At 32.6% G+C, this 24,910-nt stretch overlaps 1 protein-coding gene across 3 annotated transcripts in view; it reads left to right on the top strand.

The window, feature by feature from the left end:
* Positions 1–24,910, top strand: part of LOC140436163 (uncharacterized) — a 297,575-nt gene that overhangs the window by 254,403 nt on the left and 18,262 nt on the right. For 2 of the 3 annotated variants that reach the window (XM_072524870.1, XM_072524871.1), the window contains exon 7: positions 17,479–17,602. The exons of the other annotated variant lie outside the window; for it this stretch is intronic. In XM_072524870.1, the coding sequence (XP_072380971.1) occupies positions 17,479–17,602 (124 nt within the window). The remainder of the gene's footprint in view (positions 1–17,478; positions 17,603–24,910) is intronic. 3 annotated transcript variants of the gene reach the window in all.

Raw genomic sequence — 24,910 nt, 5'->3', positions numbered from 1 at the left:
TATATAAACAACTTTCTTTAGAGCCTCTGCTGGTGTAGGATCCACTAAGAGGGTCAGTCCTACCGTAGGGCATTTGTAGACTTCTTCATTTTTTAGTATCAAGGTCATCATTCTGTGTCACTAAGTGATAATCTTGTGTCATAATCTCGTGTATTATGTTGATCAGACTATCAGAAAGATAAGTTAAAAAAATTTCGGTATAAGGAATGACATTATCTTCTGCGAGTCTAAGATACCCTCATGTGACTGCACTTCTGGATTATACTTTTTAGCAACTTAATTGTGGCTATACCGCTTTAAGACAGCAGTATCGGTCTAAACTGTAGATTGGTGAATTTAGTCTCTATATGTGCCTTAGAATCTTTTTCCACTATTTTGTACAGAATCATTCCCTTTATGACTACTGAGTGTTCAACTGAAAGAGAAATCTAAATAGTTATATGAATAATAATATTAACTATTATGTTACAAACTTATTAAAGCCTCTAAGTATTCAGGTTTGAAATCTTATCTTCCTGGACTATCTGACATGCTGATTCTACTTTTAGTATCTGATCTGTATCAAAATATATCTTCATTTTTAGTTCATCTGAATACGCAATATCCAAGTATCAGATTAATAATAAGGTCTGTTATACAATAGTCATACTGCAGTCAATTCGATGGATTATTCCACATCTTTTATTATTATACAATTTCTAAGATACTCCACATACCTATTATATATAAGTTTTCTGCTCACACTCGATGGACCTGTTATTTAACCCTGGTGTACCTTGCTTCTCTGTATCAAAACGACATACCAACATTAGAAAATATGCCTTAATGTGCTAAAGGTTTTAGGACATTGATTAAGTCGTAAACCTATTTGAAAGAGACTTAATAATAGTAGATTAAGTTATTGGGTGTATCCCATGCGTATTTATATTTAAAATTAAGATTTTTAATTTTTAAGATTAAGTATTTACACAAAACAAATAAAATATAAATAAATATAAATTACAAGCATCACAAATATGTATGCGACCCCATTTTAAAATATCAAATATTTTTTGAAAGTGTACGGAAAAATAAAGGCCTACATATCACGAGTCGTCAAATACACTACAAACGATATCAATGTATCTTTCTCGTGTTTTTGTATCAGACTTTATCCCTTTTTTGTTTTTTTTTGCATTTTTATAATGGCGGTTGTTTTGTTCTCGGTCGTTTGGGATTGAAAGGATCCAGAACAAATACGCATTAGTGTGGGATGGATTTATATGTCGACGCTTTTAATGGCAGAACAAGTAATGAGCTTCTCTTAAAAGGGATAAACATAAAAGAGAATTTCTCAGAATACTCTTCACTACCACTGAACCCAATGCACGATGAAAATTCTTTGCTTTTAGTCTCCAAGAAGTCTGAGAAGGGAGTAATGTGAAAAGTGATTTTATCGATTTTATACAATGCATCAGTGTTTTTACTCTTGTTGAAAGTTTATTTTTTACAACAGTATTTTATATGTGTGGCCGGCGGACATGAGCAGACAAGTAAAATTTTGAGAAAATTTTTGTTTTTATTAAAATCACCTAAAAAAAATTATCTACCGCTGGAATAAAAAAGATAAGTCAAATGTTATACCTGTGGTTTCCTATCAAATAGTGATTTTTTTCATACTCACAGTTTTATCCATTTTAGAGATAAATTTAACCAATAAAGTCCTTTTATCTGGTTTAGATTGGGTATACCTAACCAAACATTTGACTTAACTGATTAGGTACAGTTATCAGTGAAATTGCTAGCAAGCGAAAAGACTGACGGAGTTATGAAAAAAGGATATTATGTAAATGATTCATTTAATTTGTAATTTGGGCATTGATTACATTGCGTTTCTCACGTTTCTTATCACTAACAATGTTTTCGTTAATATTATTACATTTCAATTCTCACGTTCTTATCCACTACTATCCAAACATTGCAAATGAAAAGTACACAGGAAACAGCGTCTGAGATAAAACCAACTTCTATAGAAAAACAAAAAACAAGGAAACGCAAAGCTGAGCAGAAATTACAACGAAATTTAGGAAAAGCTTATCTTACAAGGAAAACCAATACGTTCACGCGAAGTTAAAGTATTAAGCTCATGTCGAATGAAATGTAAAAATTGCTTTATTGCAAACGAGTTAAAAATGGGTTCTGATGAATATTGAGGTTTAGGTTCGTACTTCAGACTTCTTTGATTTCTCATCTTTACTTAAAGGTTGCATGGCACGAAGAAATAAAGACACTTATGGTTATCATTATCAATTCCGTGGGCTGGACAAAAGATGGCTTCGATATACGAAAGACCCATTTAAGGGTACTAATTTCAACAGAAGAGGGGGTCAACTATTATAACTAATCAACCAGTCAATATTTCTAGAGAGAAAAAGTAGACATTATCTCGCTACTGCCTCTAGTTCGTAGTTTATTTCACAGTTTTTATCAAGGCTTGCTACAAGGAATGCTACAACTCAAAATACTCACCCCAATCTTGTAAGTGGCGATGAAGATATACATTAATTAAAACTTTATGCTTTTGTTCTTTTAAAATTGCATTTCGTAATTATATTAATATAATATTTATGTTTTTTTTTTATTTTAAAATTTACACTTCATTTGTACCTTATACGATAAGTCAATAAAGAAAGACGTACCTAACTGGACAAGTCAATCAAAATTCAAAATTTTTAACATCCATGTTGTTGTTAATTTGTATTGTAATACATGTCATTGTATCCTATATACATAATTTTAATTAATAAAAGCTGCATTTACTCATGCGTTTAATTTTAAAATAGTTTTTATCACTTCCTGAAAAAACTCAAATTTGGACTGCATTTGTCTGCTTTTGTCCGCCGGCCACACATATCCCTACAGAACAGTACACAAGAACTTGTGATTTGATAGTATATTTGACATGTTAACATTAATTGCATTTAAAATGACAATGTATACACGAAGTAAAATACTAAATTTTATTATTTTAGGTTTATTTGGATAAAATTGATAATTTGCGTTGAGACAAAATTATTGTTGGCACAATATATCATGTCCTAAAACAATAATTAATAAAATTCACGTTTTCTCCTTATGTTATAATGATGGTTTAGTCCCTATTTTCATTTAATTTTAAGGTATTTGTTTAGAATTTAGAATGAAGAAAAAATAAAGATTATGGTTTTATATTTCTAAATGACTCAAATTCTAAATTTTTACGAAAAAAAAAATGACAATCAAAATTCTTTTCTATTTAAGACATTATTCTATACCAAGATTCATGCCGTCACAGCTTCATTAACTTCATCTCTTCCACTTTGGCGTGGTCGATCTCTTTTCCTTCGTTCTGCAGATATCAATTCCAATATTTGCAGATAACAAACCAAGTAACTCGTCTTATTTTAATCTTTTCTTGCATATTTATGCAAATATCCATTTCATTTGTTGTATGTCACTTTTTATGCTTTCCATATTTAAAATTAGATCTTCTTTTTATTGTTTAGTTAAGCAATAATAGCAATAAGCAAATAAAGCTTGGAGTTGCAGATAAGACACATTACGTCGGGGCCTATGGACTTGCAGTCAGAAACGAGAGAGGTAACCTCCTAGAAAAATTTGCAGAAGACTTAGAACCAGTTGTCACCAACACATTCTTCTAATTACCGCCTCGAAAGCTGTACACGTAGAAATCCCGGGAGAATCATTAGAAATCAAATAGATTAAATTTAAGTAAATAAAAGGTTCCGAAACAGCTTTACTATCTATCAAGACTTATCCTGGAGCAGACTTGGAGATAGGCCACGTTCCACTGGTAGACAAAGTCAAACTCAAAAGAGTGCAAAAAAGAAAATCTTAATAATACTTATAATAAAAAAACTTAATAATACGAAAATGATAGTCCAAGCCTCGTTAAACGAGCAAGTAACTGCAAATAGACAGATTACAGAAATAGTTTAAATTGAAAAGGATAAACACTTAGAAATCAATAAATTAATCAAGACAAAATCGTGGATGACAGATGAAATCCTGACACTAATGGACGAAAGAAGAAAAGCCAAAAATGAACCAGACAGATATAAAACAATAAATATAACAATAAGAAGAAAAATCAGAGAAGCGAAGGAAAAAGGGGCAATTGAAAGATGCGAAAAAAGTAAGACTCTACAGTCAAAGGACGATAGTCAGAACGTACACATCATTTTAAACAAACCGAGTAAAATAAGAACGTCGAAAGAATACCTATAGAAACACTTTTGAGCTAGAAGAAGAGGTAAATGACGGACCAAGGAAGTTTATTCTGCAATAATAGAGCTAAAGAATGGCAAAGTAGCAGGCTCCGATAATATACAAGCAGAACTACCCAAACTAATGGACAACGATAGCAATAATCACAAAGATACTCAACATATACAAATCTGAAGAAATACCGACGGAATAGCTAAAATCTGAGTTTATTTTACTTCAAAAAAAATCAGAAGCTAAAAAATGCAAAGAATACCGTACGGTATGCCTCGTAAGTCATCTTCTAAAATTTTTCCTAAAGATAATCCATAAGAGAATTTACAAACTGTGTGAAAGTCAAATTTCTCCCAACTAGTTTGAGTTCATAAATGCCGTTGGTAAGAAAGAGGCTTTGTTCCCACTACAAGTCTTATTCTAGAGATGCAGAAATGTCAATTGCGATGTATACGAAGTTGGTTGATATCGATAAAGCGTTTGATCGAGTACATCACGATAAAGATGATACAAATATTAAAATAAGCAGAAAATAATAACCAAGATCTAAAAGTAGATCTAAAAATAATTAGAAACTTTTACTCGAATTAGACCGTAAAGCTCAGAGTTAAAGGTGAATACACCGTCTTAATATCTAGGGCCGGCAAACTAAAGCACATAAGACAAAAAAATCGATTTTTCCTTTTTTAACATGCATATATGTCCATATATTTTTTTCTCCACCGACTGATTTAAGCACATAAGTCATAGACGTTTATTTCACATTGATTTTAAGTAGCGTACTTTTTCAACCTTTCAATTCCTATAAATCTTTATACATTATAAAGAACATAAGTTGACTTATGTGAAGAAGTACAACTGATATAATATTCAGTTTTGCAGATTTATAGGCATGACTTAAGTTATTAGGTACCTCAACTGCTTGACGTTATCGTTATGTTATAACGATATACTGTAAGGATATACAGATATTTACCTTTAGGTAGGTACCTACTTAAAACATGTTTAGTCTACGAAGGAAAAGTAATGTAAATAATATTAATTAGTGCGAGTTTAAATTATATAAATTCAGTTATTTTTATTCTACGATTCTTAAAGAGCGGTGATACTTAAGGATATTTCATTGCAAAGAGATAGAGGGAAAAAACTGGTAAATTTGGTGTTAAATCAAAAAGCTATTGTTGAAGGTAAGTGTTAAACATTTTTTAAATGAATTGTAGGCAATTTGAAGAGTTTTCGTATGAATATTTTTGTTCCTACGTTGGTATTTATTGATATCTTATTTTTCAGGTAACCGAAATCACCAACCAACAAGCAGTGATTTGATCGAGAATGAACCTTCAACATCGTCAGGCATTCAGGCTGCTGTTGAAGGTAAGAGTAAAACATTTTTTAAATAAATAGTGGGCAATTTGAGGAGTTTTTTTAAAAATATATTTGTTCCTACATTGGTTTTTATTGATGTTTTATTTTCAGGTCATCGAAATCAGCAACCAGCAAGTAGTGATTTGATCGAAAATCAACCTTCAACATCATCAGGCCTTCATGGGAACAAGTTTATTGCATCAGATTTGGATTTTTCAAGTAATGATTCCATATAAGATTCACATTATCAACCTCCAGAAATAAAAACAGATGCTCGAGGAGCATTTTTCAAGTAATGATTCCATATAAGATTCACATTATCAACCTCCAGAAATAAAAACAGATGCTCGAGGAGCGAATCAAATAGCATCTTGTCTTTTTGAACATCTTCAAACAAACCTACCTAATAACACAAGAAGTGTAATTTTTTACTCTGATACCTGTGGAGGTCAGAATAGAAATTCTCACGTGAGTTCTATATTTACGTGCGCTGTACATAAGTTACAGTTAGAGAGAATCGACCATAAGTTTATGGTTCCCGGACATAGCCATTTAGAAGTTGATACAGATCATGAGATAATAGAAAAAAAGAAAAAGAAAACAGAAATCCAAATATATCATCCTTATGACTGGATACAACTTATTCCAGCAGTACCAAATTTCAAGTTGTGGAAATGCAGAATACTGACTTTTTGGAGTTTGCATCGTTACTAAAAGGCCCTTTGGTATTAAGAAATAAATATGTAGATGGAAAGCAGTTTAAATGGTTGGACAAAAGGTGGCTCCGCTATGACATGGAATTCGGAATTGTTTCTTACAAAGACACCTTACAATTGGAATCAGAATTTTACAAGATAAATTTGAGACGGAGTTCATCCTTTATACCTAATGACATCCCATTTATATCACTATTACCTTTACCTATATCTAAAGAAAAAAAGATGACTTAATTTCTCTACTAACATTAATACCAATTGTTTTCCATAAATTTTATATAGATTTGCCTAGTAATGAAAATGTAGCTAATATGTATCCTGATATTTTAGATAGTGAGGATAAATAATATTATGAAAATATTGTGTTGTAACAAATTAAAATACATAGCTGTACTGTTAGACATAAGTCATATATGCCAGTGTTCTTTTTAACATAAGTCAGGAAAAACAATTTTCCACACTTTTTATAGAGTCATACTTAGCCACTAGTAAATATGTCATTCACACTCTCATAAAATACAATAAACGGTTTTAAGAAATATTGAATAATTTTTTTATATAGTTTTATTCAATTTCTGAAAATCTACACTTTTTGACTTAAGTGCTTTAGTCTGCCGGCCCTACATATATGAAAATTAAGCGTGGAGTAAGGAAAAGCTATATTTTGTCTCCTTTAATCTTCAAGTTGTTATGTGAAAGAATATTGCAAATCGAAGCCTTGCATTAAACTGAAAAAGGCATTTTACTAACGTTGTGCGAAATGAACCCAGATATGCTCTCCTACAAGCTATCTTACAAGAAAAAACATATGGAAAGCTAGGTCCAGGAAGAAGAAGAACATCTTGGTTAAATAACCTCAGAACCTGCTTCAACACAAAATCCATGCAGCTTTTTCGCGTTGCTGCAGATAGAAGAACATTATTGCTGGTTTTCGAAAGACTGGCATCTACTCTTTCAACAGTGAGCCATTCATCGAAGCAGAATTTCTAATGTCTTCAGTAAATGACCGGCCTTTTCCATCTGCACAAACTAATGGTACTTCTTCCTCAGCAGAACAAGAATATCCTGAAATTGAACATACAGCCAGTTCACATCATTCATCAAAAGATCCTTCTACATCTTTTGAACAACCATCAACTTCTGAAGACTCTAACGGCACTTAAGAACTTATAATGCCAATTAAAATCCTGATTGCACCTGACCAAATCCGACCGTTTCCTAAAGCTGCACAACGCAAAGAAGCTCGAAGAGAAAGGAAGAGAGGCAGAAGTTGCATTTTAACTAGTACACCAGAGAAAACAAAGGCCGAAAGATTAGCTCTCGAGAGAGAAAGGAAAAAGTCTGGTAAATTATCTGTAGCCATTCGCAATCTATCTAATAAGAAGAAAGTTTGTAAAGATTCTGAGTCTTCGTCCGAGGAAGTACAAATTCCATATCAAGATACAAATGATGATCTAGAAATATCTCTGCGTTATATGGAGGATAAAATGGAAGAAATGATGAAGAAAATTTGTACTTGTTAAATTTTGTACTAAAAAGTCTGTTGTTAATTATGTTGGGAGAGTATTGAAGTGTGATTCATTTGAAGTTGAAGTTCAATTAATGCGTAAAAAAGGAGGAATCTGGAAATTTTATTTTTCGAATGTAAGGGACAATAGCGTTATTGAGAAACAGGATATATTACTTAAATTGCCAGCACCAATATCATCTGGAGGTACAGAGCGAGTAAAATCATTGTTTGTATTTCCGGTTAAATTGTCAAAATACAATGTACAATAAAGAAAAGTTTCTATTGTGTTGAAAAAAAAACATTTATTACATCCTGTCCCGGACCTCCCTAGTAGTGTCCCACTCCTCCCAGTGGTATGGGTGGTATGGGACATTTGCAGCTCCTCACACTATCCATTATACTTCACTTTAAAAACTACTTATATCAGCCATTTTTTTTTAAATTAAGTAGGCCAAAGAGCTGTCTAACATATTCTAGCATTATTATTTCACGAGGAGCAAATAAATAATTTAAAAAAATATATTATTCAATAAGTGTCCCACACCGCCTACTTCTCCCTACCTATTTTTTTTTCATTTTCAGAAATTACTTAAGACAACTCTGACAGCAGTATATACTTCAGCAAGGGTATGTTGATATTTCCCAACACACTATATGTTGATAATTACACTAACATTAGTTAGTGCAATTTTCTTAATTCATTACACTTCGTCACATCAATTTATCTATTCTGTATCTTGTTTCCACATTTATTCTATCTTTGAAGGGCATGCAAATTGGCCGATCATTCCTTGAGTGTCAATTGCACACCTACTAACACTATAAACAAAAATATGTATGTAAGAAAAAAAATACAATTATAAAACCTAAACCTTACTATAACAAAAATATTATGTCTACAGTAAACTACGTTTTTAATAAATTCGAAACAGCAATCAAAATTCATTTGTTATTATTGTTTATTTAAGGAAAGTTTCATTTAAAGAACACATAAAACACAACAATGCGAGCTGTGTTTAAAAGAATCGTTTGTAACTATTGTTACTTAAATATTTTAGTTTGTTCGCTTTCCTAACTTTACAGGCACTCTTTGATTAAAGTGTAATGCTCCAGAAAAATCGAGACTGACCTCAAGAGATTTTAGTATATTATTTTTAGATCGATACAATAAATTATAAGACATTATTATTAATTCTTTAATTAAATGATGTTAAAAATGAATATGGATGGACCAATGATGAAATCCATAAACCAAAGAAAAACATCAAATTCGTAATAAAATACGAATTGCGAAAGATTTGTTTATAAAACAAAGTGCGAATAAATCTTCTTCTTCATGTACCCTGTCCTTTCAGAACGTTCGTTACCATCATAACTATCTTAATTTTATTGACTGCCACCCTAAATAGCATGCTTGTATCAACACCATACCAATCTCGCAAGTTCTTCAACCATAAGATCTTCTTCGTCCTGGACTGCGATTGCCTGCTATTTTTCCTTGCATGATATTTTGTAGCAACCTATATTTGAGACCTCTCATTTCATGTCCGAAATACTCCAGCTTTCTCTGCTTGATGCTTTTTAGGATCTCAGTAGTCTTGCTGAGACGTTCTAGTATTGTGGAGTTTCGAATCTTCTCCACCCAGGAAACTTTTAAAATTCTTCTATACCACCACATTTCGAAAGCCTGAAGGCGATTTAAATCGATTTTATTCACAGTCCAGGTCTCGACACCATAAAATAAGACCGATAACATGTAGCAGCGAAGTAGTCGGATCCTCAGTGCCAATTTTAGATCTCTGTTACATAACTCCTTGGACATCCTTCTAAAAGTCGCTCTAGCCTGCTCTATCCTAGATATAATTTCGCCGTGACTTTCTGCGTTACAATTTAATTGCTGTCCAAGGTAAACGATTTTGTTTTTACAGACGGTTTTATATGCCGTTGTTTAGTTATTACGAGTATTTTGGTTTTCCGTATGTTTAGATCCAGACCTGCCTACCTACAACTCTCAACGACACTATCAAGTAGTGTTTGCAGATCTTCTTGACTAGAAGCTAGGAGTACCGTATCGTCCGCATATTGCAAATTATTGATGACTTCACCGTTCACAAGTATTCCTTCTTGTTTTTCAGAAAGTGCTTTTCTGAAAATTCTTTCGGAGTAAACGTTGAAAAGCAGGGGTGATAAGAGGCATCCCTGTCGTACTCCTCTTTTAATATTAAGAGCCTGTGATTCTACATTATCTACTAAATCGAGTAGAATAATCGCGAATAAATCGAGAAGATACAACAAAAATATTACAGTTTTAGTATTCACAAAAAGGTACAAGAATTGATAGGCCTAAAAGACGGTGTATATATATATATATATATATATATATATATATATATATATATATATATAATTAATTAAGGAACACTCGAAGAGTGGTGGGTTTTTCGGTCAAAGTGGAGAAATAAAAGACAAAGAAGGTGGCTACTTCATCTATTTAATGAAGACGTTTCGCTTTCTACTCTGAAAGCATCATTAGTTCATCTAAAAAGAACAATATGAAAAACCAAACATCCATAGAAAAGTTATTACATGTGTGTTACCTTAAAAAGACATGTAGCAGTCAATGATATTAAATGTGTGAAAAAGCTTACGACAATGGACATTTGGGATCAAGTTGTATAAACAATTAATTGAAACTAGGTACAGTTTATAAATTAACAAACTTAGCCAAAGCAAAAGAACATATGATAATAATAATAATATAAAAAATTTTTGTAAAAAACTTAAGTAAAAAACATTAAAATTGATATGTAGAGAACTAGAAAGATCATAAGATGCACTTCCAACAGTATATTATCAGTTAAATTTAATTTTGACTTTAGGTAACATTATTGAATAGATTAAGATTGAAAAATAATATTTAAAAGTAAAATGGTTACCAGTCTTTAGCTTACTAGGTGCCGCAGGTAAATGAATTTAACAGGTGTAACACCCACGCCAATAACGTGAAAAGACAGTGGCCTTGAGGTCAAAATATGACAGAACAGCAAGGCGAAATACCAACCTCTAGTGTAATAGTGCGGTACATTTAAAGAATATGATAAATTTGGGTGACAACTTGTCATTAAAAAGTAAAAAAATGAAAGGAAATGGTGGTTAAGATCACCATTTTCCCCCCAGTGATTGGTTGAGAAAACCAATGAACAAAGCAACCGAGGTCAATCCAAAATATCATATATTATAAAATCTACGTTGTGACTGGTTAGCCAGCCAACAGGTGAAGATTGATTCAATTTCCACAGTCCAAGGTTCATAGCATTTGGAACTGTGAATGAAAAAGATTCTATGAATCAGTTTCAATTAAAAAATTTTACTAAACAAGTCAATCAAAAAACAATTACTTAATATATGTAAATGTAATATTGACAAAATATATGTAAATAATATTAATAAAATGTAAGTTGATGAAGTTAAATAAAGAAAGAAAAATTTATTTTATTTGAAATTATTAAATATGAAAATATGATAAAAAAACACCTTATGATGGCTAATTCTATTTTCAAATTTATTGAAAATCAAGTTTTCTTAGTTTTTGGTATACCACACTCTCTTTGCAGTTGATAATGAAAACAATAAGTTTCCAAATTTTTTAAAACTTTAATGAAAAAAATACAATGTACAAATAATTTGGTACAATACTAAACATTTTCCGCAGATTAATTTTATTAAACGAGATAATAAGATCATTGTTACTGCAATCAAGTCTTTAATTCAAGATTATTATAAAGATTGGAACAAGGAGATTTTTAAAATAGCTCTAGCTATTCGTCTAGCTAAACTTCATTTCTAGCATTTGCTAGAAACATTAATGTTGATGGTTCCTTCGTTTGTTTTATCCCAAACCTTTGAAAACTATTTCTCCCATCTTTAACTAAGTTTAGAAGAGGATACGTCACTGTTAGTCTACAAACACAAAACGCTACAATTCACGTAGACGTGATGTAAGATTTCATTTAAGTGAAAAAGTCTGGTGGCGAAAAAATCTTAACATTTTTTTAAAAGGAAAAAGACAGTTAAGATTTAATTTGGTTTCGAAAAATTAGTTTACGGATTTATTTATTTAAAAGTTGTGGGTTATTTTTCTGCTAAATTAGCTCCCAAATTTATTTCATGTATTAAAAATAAAGTTTTGTTTTGATTGGTATATAATCTTAAGGATCTAGATAGTAAATACCTTGGCAATTTCCATGTTCAGGATACTAAATTAGATATTACTTATTCTAGTGATAGTAATGATGAATCTCAATAATTTTTGTGTACTACGGTTAAGCATTCTCTTTAACTATTTTATCTCTTTATATTATTGCATTTTCCTTAAAAATATGTGGATACTGAATGGGAAACGAAAGGGGACCAGTCATATAAGCCATATGATAGTGAATAAGGTAGTAAAAATAGCAAAACACAAATCGCCGTTGGGTAGAAGAAGGTTAGACCAACCACGGAAAGAATGGAAACAATTTAACATGAAGTAACAATTTAAGAAACTAGAAGCAGGCAGAATTATCTAATAAGAAGATAGAAGAAGAAGACGGTGAAAATCAAAAGCTCCAAATTTGGCCTCAAACTAAATGCTAAAAATAAAAAATTGATGATAGTGAGCAAGAATCGCGAGTCTAATGGTAATCAAGATAAAATTACAGTAAAAAACAATACTTTCGAGAGAGTTAAAACTTATAAATACATTAGCTGCTTTTTAAATGAAGACTGGGATAACGCTCCATAAGTCAGATGTAGAATTAAGCAGGAGAGACAGGTCTTTCTGAAATTTCTGAAAACAATATTAACTATACATGATATGCGGATTTCACTATAAGTGCGATTATTCACATACTATATTTGAGGATTCTTTTGTATGATATTGAAACGTGGACCTTGATAAATGAAATGCGTAAAATATTGAAAGACTTCGAAATTTGAGCATACAAAACAATGCTAAAAAATTTCGTGCACTGCTAGAAAAACTAACGAGTATGTATTGTGTCCAATGCATAAACGAACCGAAATTGTTAATACTATCAAGAAAAGAAAACTAGACAATTTTGGATACGATATGGGAAATGCCAGTAGACAAAATGGAGACTATGCAATTGGTTCCAGTAAAACATTACACTTGAAGAAGATATAAATATAAAATGGGTACCCAGGCGTATAGGAGGGTATTTTTGATGTAGATTTTTGTTTAAATTTTCTTTCAGTTTTCACACATTTAAGTTAGAATTTCTCCAATTATTCCCAGATTTGTTTTTTCTAGTTTGATACTATCGACGAAAATCCATTTGGGATAGAGGAAGAACATTCCAATAAAGCATTAATTAGATAATATTGTTCCCTTCATTTAGCTCGAAGCCAATATGGAATATATCGACAATTGAATCGTTTATTTGGACTAAGTTCCTTAAGAGCTGCACGTGCTCAGTTCAAGAAAATTATTTCCGACACAAATACCATTTGACAAGACAATTTGTGAGTTTTTGTGAGAGTTCTCTCAGATAACATTCCACCGTGTGTGCTGATGATTTTTGTTTTCGGTTAAAGTGACAAAAAATGAAAACACCGTGTAAACTAATTTTTTTAATATTTTAAGAATACACGCTTAGGCAGATTTAATACGATTATAAATTCAAATCTATCAAAATTAACGTGTTTTTATTCTAACCAAGTGCCTAAGTTCTGCTAGCGCCTAATTTAAATATATTTGCCTACATTCTAGTCGCTCTAGTTTGAAAGGAAAGGGTGAAATCACAGATTAAAGATTGGATTCGATCAGCCAAAAGGAAGAGTGCAAGAAACCTCTATTCGTGAAATTGGGGTGAAACATCGACCTTTCATCGTTATTAGTATGCAAATTTTACACATCGATTACATACAATAATTCATAACTATATTTTTTAATATTCCCTGTAATACAATAATTTACTAGTGGCTATTTTACTCTATTTTCAACAACGAACGTCTCGAAGATGGTAGATGGAACAAAGAAGTCGGAAACTGGCGACCGTACGATGCGAAGAGACCAAGAGGAAGACCTCAAATGCGCTGGAGCGACGATATCAAAAGAGTCGCAGGACCAATGTGGAAACGCCTAGCACACAACAGGGATGAATGGCGAGAAATGGGAGAGGCCTTTATTCGACAATTCGGATAGAAAAAAGGGCTAAAAAAAAAAAAAAAAAAAAAAAAAAAAAAAAAAAAAAAAAAATTTTACTCTATTTTATAACAAATTGGGATACGACGAAGGTGGATCTCTACGATTTATAAGCAATATACATTATCCAGACAGCAACTTACTTTTCAAAATATAAACATTAAAAAATTATATATCATAGTTACATTACTGTTTTCTTGATATTGTTTTTTAATTGGCTAGTTCTGATTGATATTTTCTCTTTGGTTTTTGTTACTTGTTGATATTCTTTAAACAATTTCAGGTCAAAATGTAAATGAAAATATATGCAAGTAAAAATATAAGGTATGTGCAGGTAATATGGCCACCTTAAGAACTTTTGTCCGTATTTGTGGCCAAATATAATTTTTTTAAAAAGTAACTGTTATTACAGTTACATGGGTTATCTAAATATATACTTATTGTATAATTTTTCAAAAATTGATAAAAATATGATATTTATGACTTAATTAAAAAAATACTGCTATTGGCCATATTACCAACATGGTGTCGCTAATATGGCCACTCTACAGAAAGTAAATTTTTATATCTAATTATGAAGCTTAACACAAAACAGAATAAAATAGTTTCAGATTTTTTAACAGTTTTATTACATGTTAAGCAAATACAGTACAGAAACTTAATATTGTCTTATTTTTCACAATCAGGGCATAAGAACGTATCAATTTTGTCTTTAGCTGTGAGACCCATGCACTCTTCGTGGATATAAGTGCTACATACGCTACACAGTCTCATATCTACCATCCTGTCTTCCTTGCATAATTTGCAGAACCAAGATTCTTGTTTATTTGTTCCCTTTTTCTTAGCAGGCAAGGTCTTAAATTTGTTTTTTGGATTGGGTAATTTTCGTAGCATTGACGAGACTCTTTTACCATATGTAGTATGCGTATTGGCTTCAATATTTTCTGAATCACTTTTTCCAATACATCTACCGAATAAATCTTTAGTAACAACTTGGGCTCGACTGTTGATAGCTGGTTTTCTAGGCTTTTTGTTATCGTTTTTTATTGCTGCATTTTCAGGTGTTTCGAGCATAATTGTGAATGAAGTATTTTTGATGTTTGAGAAATCACTGTGATCGTCTTCTGAATCAATAACTTCATCACTGCTAGAATCATTCAAACTAAAGGATTAAAGTCAGAGTTGCTACTATCAGTGTCTAGAAATGGTTTTTCCGGGCGATTCTTCGGTTGAAAATCCGAAGTAGAGGGACGACAAGAGTTGCTACTATCAATGACCAGACATACTTCTTTTGAGTTATTTTTTGGTTGTAATCCCAAAGTAGAATGACAACGGTAATATTTTTGTTGAATGCCTGAAGTTGATGGCATGGATAAATCATCTGCTTTATTACAAGCGTTAGTTTTTGATAATGTGACATTCTCTTTATCTTCCTGATGTTGGTATGTGATAGTACTAGGGGCAAACGCTATTTCTGGGATAGCTTCTGGGTTGAATGGATGAATTCCCGTTGAACAAAACCCCGATTTTATATTAGAAGGTGTTATTGTTTTGTCCCAAACTGTAGAAAAAATTGCCCCAAATCTCTGTTTGGTAATAACACGATCGCTATGAATAGAATAATATTTCATAGTTTCCAGTTTCCTGTTTCCAGTAATATTCAAAGGCTCTAAATACAGCTTTGTCCATTGGTTGGAGCTCGTGAGTAGTATTACTAGGTAAACAGTATAGAATAATTTCGTATCTTTCGGCAGTTTCTACAATAGTGTGATCCAAATGGCATCTTGCACCATTAAATATGATAATATATGGACCAGCAACCTTAAATTTTAAAAAGTGTTGAAGCCAAACTGAAAACGTTTCAATATTCATGCTACCTTTTGCAGTCATTTGAACAACAGCACCTGGAGGTAGTAAGTCAACCCATTCTGGCTTACTACGTTTACCCTTAAAAAGTACCATTGGAGGGATTGCTGTACCGAGAGCATTACCACAAGAAACAATGGTAACACTTTCTCCATGTTCGTTTGCAACAACATGTACTCTTCTAGCCCCTTTTTGCGCCAAAACTTTCCGCTGGTGGTGAAGTGTTAACCTGCAACCTTTCTCGTCTACATTATATATCCGTTCGGGCTTATCAAGTATGTCCATTTCTCTTAAAATACCTTCCAGCTTAGTAAAATGATCTTTTACAATAAATTTATTAAGCTTTTGTGCCTTAGCCGGATTTAAGTTTTGTGCTTTCCTAGGTCTAATTTGAGGATTGCGCTTCATAAAACCACGTAGCCAATAACGACCAGCTAGTCCTTTGCTTTCTTGAAAAGGATTTGGGATATTATTGAGTTTTGTAAACCGATATACACACTTACAAAGTACCCTTGCAGTAACTGGATATCCAATTTGCGAAAGACGGATAATACGTTGAACTAATTCTGCTTCTTAGGCATTTGTAAGTATAGTCTTTCGCCCTAGACAAGACTTTACTTGTTTTCCCTCTTCTAAATATCGTCGAAGTGTCCGCCTTGGGATGTGATATGTACGACTAGCTGTGTTAACTGCGGTCCCATTTTCCACCGCTCTTAAAGCTGCTGACAAATTTTCTTCCGTCCAGTTGCCTCGTAGGCTCCTGCGCTGATACTGGGGCATTTTTTATTTCTGTAATAAAAGAAATAATATCAATACAGCAAACAAAATATGCATTGTAGAGTAATATGGCCACGTAAGATAAATATGGCCACGTAAGATAAATATGGCCATGGCCATATAACCCTACTTTTTACCTGGCCATATTACTCAACACTGTATTTTGATATTTTGTCTAAGAAAAAATGTATTAAATCAAAATTTATATAATAAAATAAGAACATGTACATGATTTTGAAGGTATACGAAACATGTAAGTACAATTAATATATTAAAAACTTACCTATTAGATTCAGTTAAGATTTTTTTAAAAATTACGAAATTAATAACCAACTTCTGCAATGACGAGTTTTCACAACAATGGTGTATGGTTCTGACGTATAGAGAATGTGGCACCATCTGTTTAACAATTTCGGCACTAAATGTGTATTACTATGCTAATATCAAAAGTTCTACCGTTTAAACATAAAAATAGTAAGAAATTTGTTGGATGGCCATATTACTGTACATGGCCATATTACCTACAATACAAATAGATATAGCTAATATAAAATATTTAAATTTCGATAGTAGAGTTGGTTAACCTAAAAATAGTGATAAATAACTTTTAACGAATACAATTAAAAACAGATAAGCAAACGTTTTTGTTTCTTGTTTTGGAACAGATGTTTTAAAAACATCATCATTAAAAACCGTTTCACTAGCTTCATATTTCATTCAGAGCATATCCGTACCGTTTTTTCATTTGTAAAACAAACATAATTCCCTTTTCTCTTTTTCAGTATTCGGGACCAAAGCGTAGTGGAGGTTTACGTGGACTGCATTTGGTCGAAAACCGAAATTTTGCGATTTCATTCGCTTGATCTGCCAGACGACTCCGATCTCATAATAGGATACTTATTTACAGTAAGCTCCATTGCTCTTTAGACTTTTTTAAATAGTCTTTTTATTTCAGAGGCGTGGACTGTTTTTTAACAGGTTCGTTATTGTTTGTTGAAATCTATTACAAATTTGATTCACGATCTATTTTGCTCAAAATTTTATCACAGGCTGATAAAAAATGGTCTACAAAAAGATTTTAGATCCTGATAGATTTTTATACAGTATTTTATATTATATAATGTCAGGAATAAAAGTATTTGAGTTTCTGGCGGACCTCAAACTTTACTACTGTATAATATTTTACAAATCCTTTAATCAGATGTTAAGTATGCAATTCTATTCTTTATTAATAAAATGCTATTTTATTAATGATCACTACTACAAGTTAATTAACTAATGGCATTGCATTGATTTGGAAAGTCCTTTAATACTGTCGCTGTCAAACATATATTGTCTGGGCTATAATATTTGCGCCATCTTTCACTTTTATCCATCACGAATAAGTTTTAGGTTCATGCTTTTCATAAAGAAGAAGTTTATTCACAGTTCAACGCTTTGTGATAATAAAACTACAAGACAATATTGTTATATGTTATAGGTAAATAAAAGGAATAATAGAGTACGTCAAATAATCAAAGTTTATTTTTTCTTCTTGAGAAAATGATTCACAAACTCCTTGAACTACACGACTTAGAGTTCTTAAATTCATTATTAACCTGCGAATGGGTATTATTGTTCGATTTTGCCTAACATTTTAATTTTCTTTCACCGGATGTCCATTTTCCACTAATTTTTTGGTCAAAATATGCTGCAGCAGATGACATTAAATTTGAACAAAAAATTGTATTCAAATCCTTTATAAAAGGTATATAATAAAATACCCAAACGGGCTATATCACAATTACATTACAGAACGTTTTCGGAATGTAAATTCCATCATCAGTGTAACTAAGTATAGGACATACTCAACCTGTCAGTTGTTATCAACAGGTCCTCGAAGACACTTTGTCTCAGGACCATGTAACCTATGTAGAGCCATACGTCGCCATGTTACCAATTCTAACGGTAACTTGAACATCCTAATTTGTAATAATATATAATGTAACATAACTATAAATTAACAATATTTAACAGGTTTTCACCCATATATCTTAGTGGCTTATAGCATGTATACTTCGTTACACTGATCATGGAATTTACATTCAGAAAACGTTGTGTAATGTATTTGTGGTATAGCCCGTTTGGGTATTTTATTATATACCTTTTATAAAGGATTTGAAATAAATTTTTTTGTGATACATGGTATACAGCCAGCTACAGGAACTTAGTTTCTTAGTGGATTTTAAATTTGAACGTTCAGGAGCTCAATGCATTTTTTGGGGTGCTCATCATAATGGGATTTCATGCAAGCAAGCAAGCAATTTAATAAAACCCAGCCTGTGAGAAATGTTCACCCCTAAGAATTACGTTCGGGTGTAACAATTCATTGAAGTGAGGTGTATTAACTCGAGTAAACAGGAGTCACTCCACCGCGCTCCAATGCTCCAGACCATCCCTTTCCCCCCTATAGCACTCTGATGCACGATAGGGGCACAACTATCAGCCAAATGCTCTTCATGTGAAGGTCCTGGGTAATAGAACCCCAACATTGTTTCCTAACCGAATTCAAAACTCAGGACAGCACGTTGTCACTATATTTTTATTATCTTAATGTGGCTTATCCGCGAACTAAAATTGCTTACTTGGGCCTCAAATCTCCGCTCTGAGCCAGGCTCAGTTCGGCGACTTGGTGTTCAAGGGGTTGGGCTCTACTTGCCCGGGTTTTTTTTAGGGGTTTTTGTTAATTTTTTTTTGTTTTTGGCTTGTTTGTGGCTTGCGCCGGTTTTTGTTAGTATTTTTAAATTTTTTTTGGTGTCCGGGGCCGGTTTTCTGTGTGTTTTTTGGTTTTTTTTGTAGGTAGCCCTGAAACAAAAATCAAAATTAAAATGGGAATAAGCCACAATTAAAATTTAAAGTAAGTTTATTGACGTTTTAATTTCAAACAAATTTTGTTTTTTTTATCGAAAAATTAGTAAATTAAACAAATTTTGTTTTTTTTTTGGAAAATTTGTTTAATTTACTAATGTTTGTATTTTGAGAACGATTTCCAAAGTGGAAATTGAAACGTCAATAAACTTACTTTAACTTTTAATTGTGGCTTATTCCCATTTAAATAGTAAGTACTTTAGTATAGTATAGTAATTACTTTAACATGCCACAAAAAAATAGCTTCAGAACAATCTATACTATGACATTGAATAATATATAAAAATATGAAATAATATTACAATATAGATCTTATCCTCGGTAAGGCAACCGGGCCCACGTTATATGTTTCGATTGTCCACGAGTGTTTTGAAGTGTTCTCTTTGGTATTTTATTTTCTCTCTGGTGCGATTGTTCATTTTCTCTCTGGTATTATTGTTTTAGTCTACTTTTTGTTTTTTGGGTCTTTTGTGCTTCCATCTGTGGAATGCGTCGTACCTCATTATCCCTCGAAGTATGTGACCGGGGTGGTTCTATATCTCCGCGAACTTTGTCCTGGCTTTTTCTTTCATTGTGTCAGTCACTCCAATTTGTTGTAATTCTCTAAAGAGGAATATTTCTGCTACGTATGTCGGTACGTTGACTGCTTCCCTTAGGCTGTTGTTATGTGCCGCTTGTATTTTTTTTTGATGTCTTGCATATGTGTCCCTATGCGAGAGATGCATCTGTTAGTATAGGAAGAATTATACTAGTTATTAATCTTATTTTTGTTTTCAGTCTAAGTTTACTTTTACTTTCTGTTGGGCCTCTTACTGATACTCTTGTCATGTTGGCTTTTTGTACTGTAGCTTCTACGTGTTTGTTAAATGTTAAGCCTTTGTCCATGATTACTCCGAGGTATTTTGCTTTGCTTTACCACTCGATGGGATTGTCTTGCACAGTTACTTGTTCTTCTGGTTGTTGGTGTCTCTTTTTGAATAGTTCAGCCTGTGTCTTATCGGAGTTTATACCGATTTTCCATTTTAAACTTCATTCTTCTATGTCGTCTAGCGCTGTTTGTAGGTTGTTTACCGCTATGTCTACATTTCTGTGTTTAGCCGCTATCGCTGTGTCGTCGGCATGGGATTTTATTCCTAACCGACTTTCAATGTATACTGGTCAAGTGATAAAAATTTTAGGGTAGGGAGAATTTGTGAAGTAAAGTCTCAAAAGCAGTTTTTTCAAATATTACGATTTATCCATATAAATAAAAATTCAAAACGGCCAAAAAAATGTGAAATCAATTTTGATAAACTGTACAAAATACGGTCACTGATTGATAATATCAACAATAACTGTAAACAGAATTACGTGCCTTCTCGAAATATATCCATCGATGAAAGTATGGTTGGCTTTAAAGGTAGGTCAAGCTTAAAGTAATATATGCCTCTAAAACCAACTAAGCAAGGTTTCAAAGTTTTAGTTGTTGCATGTACTGAAACGGGCATATATGTATTCGTTTGAAGTGTGCCAAGGTAATTCCACAGTAAACGACAGTTACTCCTTAGGAGAAGGGGTTGTTCTATATCTTTCAAAAGACGTATGGAATTAAGGTTATTGCTTTTACTTCGACATTTTTTTAGCAGTATTACTATTCTATAAGAACTACCTAAAAAACAATCTTTTGGCTGTAGGATATTTAGAGTCACCCGAAAATATTATCCAAAAGAGTTTTGACGAAGTGAAAAAGATAAAAACTTTAAGATTCCGACTTTACTCAAATTGGAGACATTTCTGTGGTAAAATAGAGATATAGAGAAAAAAATGTGTGGTAGTGATCAGCAATATGCATAATCCTGCTGAAAAACGAACTTTAAAAGGTACTAATAAAGCTGGAGTACTGGAAGAAATTGAATGCCAAAAGCAGTTTGTGATTACAGTCGGTTTATGGAAAGCAATGGCGCAATGCCTTTAGGGAGTGAAGGTAGAACAAGAAATTTGAAAGAATTACAACAGAAATACAAGAACATAACTGTAGAAATCAAAACGATTTATTTGAATATGTGTGAAACATGCTAAAAAAAAGTTTCCAAAAAAGATTTAGTAGTGAAACCTATACTATCAAAAGAAACGAATAGTAGATGTCAAGTTGAATTATGCATAATATGATAGATATGCAAGTTTGTACTTTTAGAGCTCCTAGCATTCTTCAAAGCAACAATAGACGAAAATTTTTCATCAGAATTATAGAAGAATTTTGCTCTATGTGGAAAGATTTGACGATAGTACACGGTAGGCCAAGACACAGTCAGGCACCAGGATCTGTTGAGCGTGCAAATCAAGACATCGAAAATATGCTGAGTTTTTAGTTGTAAAGTAACCAAACAAACAAGTGTTCAGAGGGTGTTCGATTTGTACAATTTGTCAAAAACCGAGCTTACCATTCTGGCGCCAAGTTCAGTCCATATTAACCTATGTTTGGAGTTCTGGCCCAAATTGATTTAAAAACTTCGTCACTGTCAGAAGATGCTCTAGAAAATATTTCGACTGAAAAAGATTTGGAAGCGTTGGTAGAACAAGTAGAAGAAACCCAGTCAGATCCTGATTCCGAAGAACGTGAAGAAGTAGAGGTAGATGAAATGAATGAGCTTCAGTGAATGAATATAATGCTACGTAGGTAATAAAAGCATCTACGCTGCTTCAGTTATAATACATAAACTAATAAATAACCTAGAATTATGGTTACAGAAATTGATTTAAAATTATTTACAACGAAAACTAAAGTAGTAAGCTTCACTAAAAGGCAACTGAAATCAAAATCTTCCTTAGCTAACTGGGTGTAATGACAATCTTTATTACGTTAACAGAATTAAATTGTTCGGTGTTGTTTTTAATTCAATGCTCATTTGGACGAGTCACGTACAAAAACAACATAAAAGTATTTTCCACTAATATATGAGGTGCAGAATGTTCCATAATATTAAAAAATATATAGAGCACTTATTGAATCAAAACGTGACTACGCTTCAATAGTTTATTCTTCTGCAAATAAGTTCTTATTGCAAATAAGTTTCTCATTAAAACAATTAGATATTATCTACCTTCAGAATATAGCTCGAAGACTCGCTCTTGGTGCATACAGAACAATCTCAGCGGAAAGATGAAAATACGTTATATCAAACGAATCTCCTTTTTTATACGTAGAATTTTTTTAAGTTTAAATAACGGAAAGATAGAAAAAAGTCAAAAAATTCCAACACACCAACACCTTTTCTTAACTTTTTCCTTATCTACATATATTAAAAAAATATATACAACCTGGGCCAAAATTAAACGGCCACCTTAAAAATGGGTAATTCTTGATTTCTTGTATCTCTTAAACCTGTTTTCCGATTTTAGTGATTTTTTTAATATGTTATAGCCTTCTTTATTGGCAATATTTTTGTATTATTATTGTTGCTAAACAGGTAAATTTTCATTGTATACCGGGTGTACGAATCAAACTGTGTATTTTTTTTTAAGTTTGCATCACCCTGTGGAATATTCTAGCATTTGTAGAATACTGAAATTAAATCCTAACTATAGCCTCATGCTTTCTCAACATTTGGTTTTTTGATTAATTCGCTTATGTTGGATAATACAAAATTTAGGTGCTTTAACAACTAGACATGTTTTTTATCAATTTTTATCTCCGCGGAAGAGAAAAAATATTCTTTTTGAAAAAAAAGTCATTTGTTACAGTAAAAATCCAATGAATAAAATCTTCGAAGAAAATTCAAATTAACAATGTTTTGGAAATCAAAGTCTAATTGAAAAAACAATTGGGTATCAATAATGGGTGTTGCCGCCTCTAGCCCTTAGGACTTCTTGGAGCCGGTTTGGCAATCAATTCATGATATCCTGGATATCAGATTGGGGGATATTGTGTCACTTCTCTACCGCAGCTGTCCTCAGCTCTTTAAAGGATGCAGGGGCTGGTACTCTCGCTCTTCCCGGCTTTTGAGGTTGTCCCAGATATGCTCAATTTGGTTAAGATCGGGACTGTGTGCTGACCATGGTAGAACTTTAATCCCAACCGCATTAAGGTACTTACGAGTAGATCTTGCTGTATGGCAACGTGCATTATCATGCATTAGTCTTAGAAGTTATCACCAATGAATGGTGCAAAAGGCATGGCATGGTCTTGGAGAATTTCTTGCACGTACACTTGGGTATTCACACTGCTTCTACCGAACACAACAAGGTCAGTACGCGCTTCGTAAGAAATACCTTCCCAAATCATTATTAACCCCTCCTTGGTAAGCCACAGTTTCGGTTATAGCGCATGCAGCAAACCTTTCATTTTGACGGCAAAAGACATGTTGGCGTCCATCTGGACCTTTTAGGTCTATTCTGCCCTCATCTGAGAACAGTATATTCTTCCATTCTGTCATAGTCCAGTTACCATATTCTTGTGCAAAATTAAGTCTAGCCCTACGGTGTTGTGAGAGTAGTTGTGGTGCGCGAACTGGACGAAAACCCCTTTGAAAGTTTATTTCTGACGGTCTTCTTCTAATCATTTGTCTACTCAAACTAACGTTTTTCACCTCAAGAAGAGAAATACGAGTTTCAGGAGCGGTGCAAAAGCGATTTCTCAATACTTTAGTGACAATGAAGTGGTCATCTCGAACTGAAGTGTATCGTTTTCGGCCTTGACCTGGCCTGCGATTGTACGATTCTGTCTCCCGAAATCGTCTGATGGTATCTTGTACCGTAGTTCTGGGTACATCGAGTATACCAGCGATATGACGTTGACTGTAACCAGCATCAACTAAAGCCACTGCCCTAGCAGCATCAGTTGGGACGAGTGGCATTTTTAAAATCAGAAACAATAAATAAGCACTTAAATTTCAACTTAAACAATATTCGCTTCCAATGATATAAAATTAAAATTTTAATAATTACAAATTTAATTTTAATTACAAATTATTCAAGAATTGTTATTAACACGGAGACAGATTTGCAACAATATCGTACAACGACTATATGTCAAAAATTATTTTTTGGCACAAATTTAGGAAACAAACTGTCACAGGTAATGTAAACAAAACAATAATAAAGGTGGTGGGGTTAATTTTGCTGGTAAGTTAAATCGTCTGTATTGATGAAAAACATGGCTAGTTGTTAAACTACCTAACTTTTGTATTGTCCAACATAAGCGAATAAATCAAAAACCAAAATGTTTAGTAAACATGAGGCTATAGTTAGGTTTTAATTTCAATATTTTGTAAATGCTAGGATATTCCACATGGTGATGCAAACTTTAAGAAAAAACACAGTTTAATTCGT

This window comes from Diabrotica undecimpunctata, chromosome 3, assembly GCF_040954645.1.
Source record: "Diabrotica undecimpunctata isolate CICGRU chromosome 3, icDiaUnde3, whole genome shotgun sequence".
Taxonomy (NCBI): Eukaryota; Metazoa; Arthropoda; class Insecta; order Coleoptera; family Chrysomelidae; genus Diabrotica; species Diabrotica undecimpunctata.
This window is presented reverse-complemented; position numbering and strand designations above follow the sequence as displayed.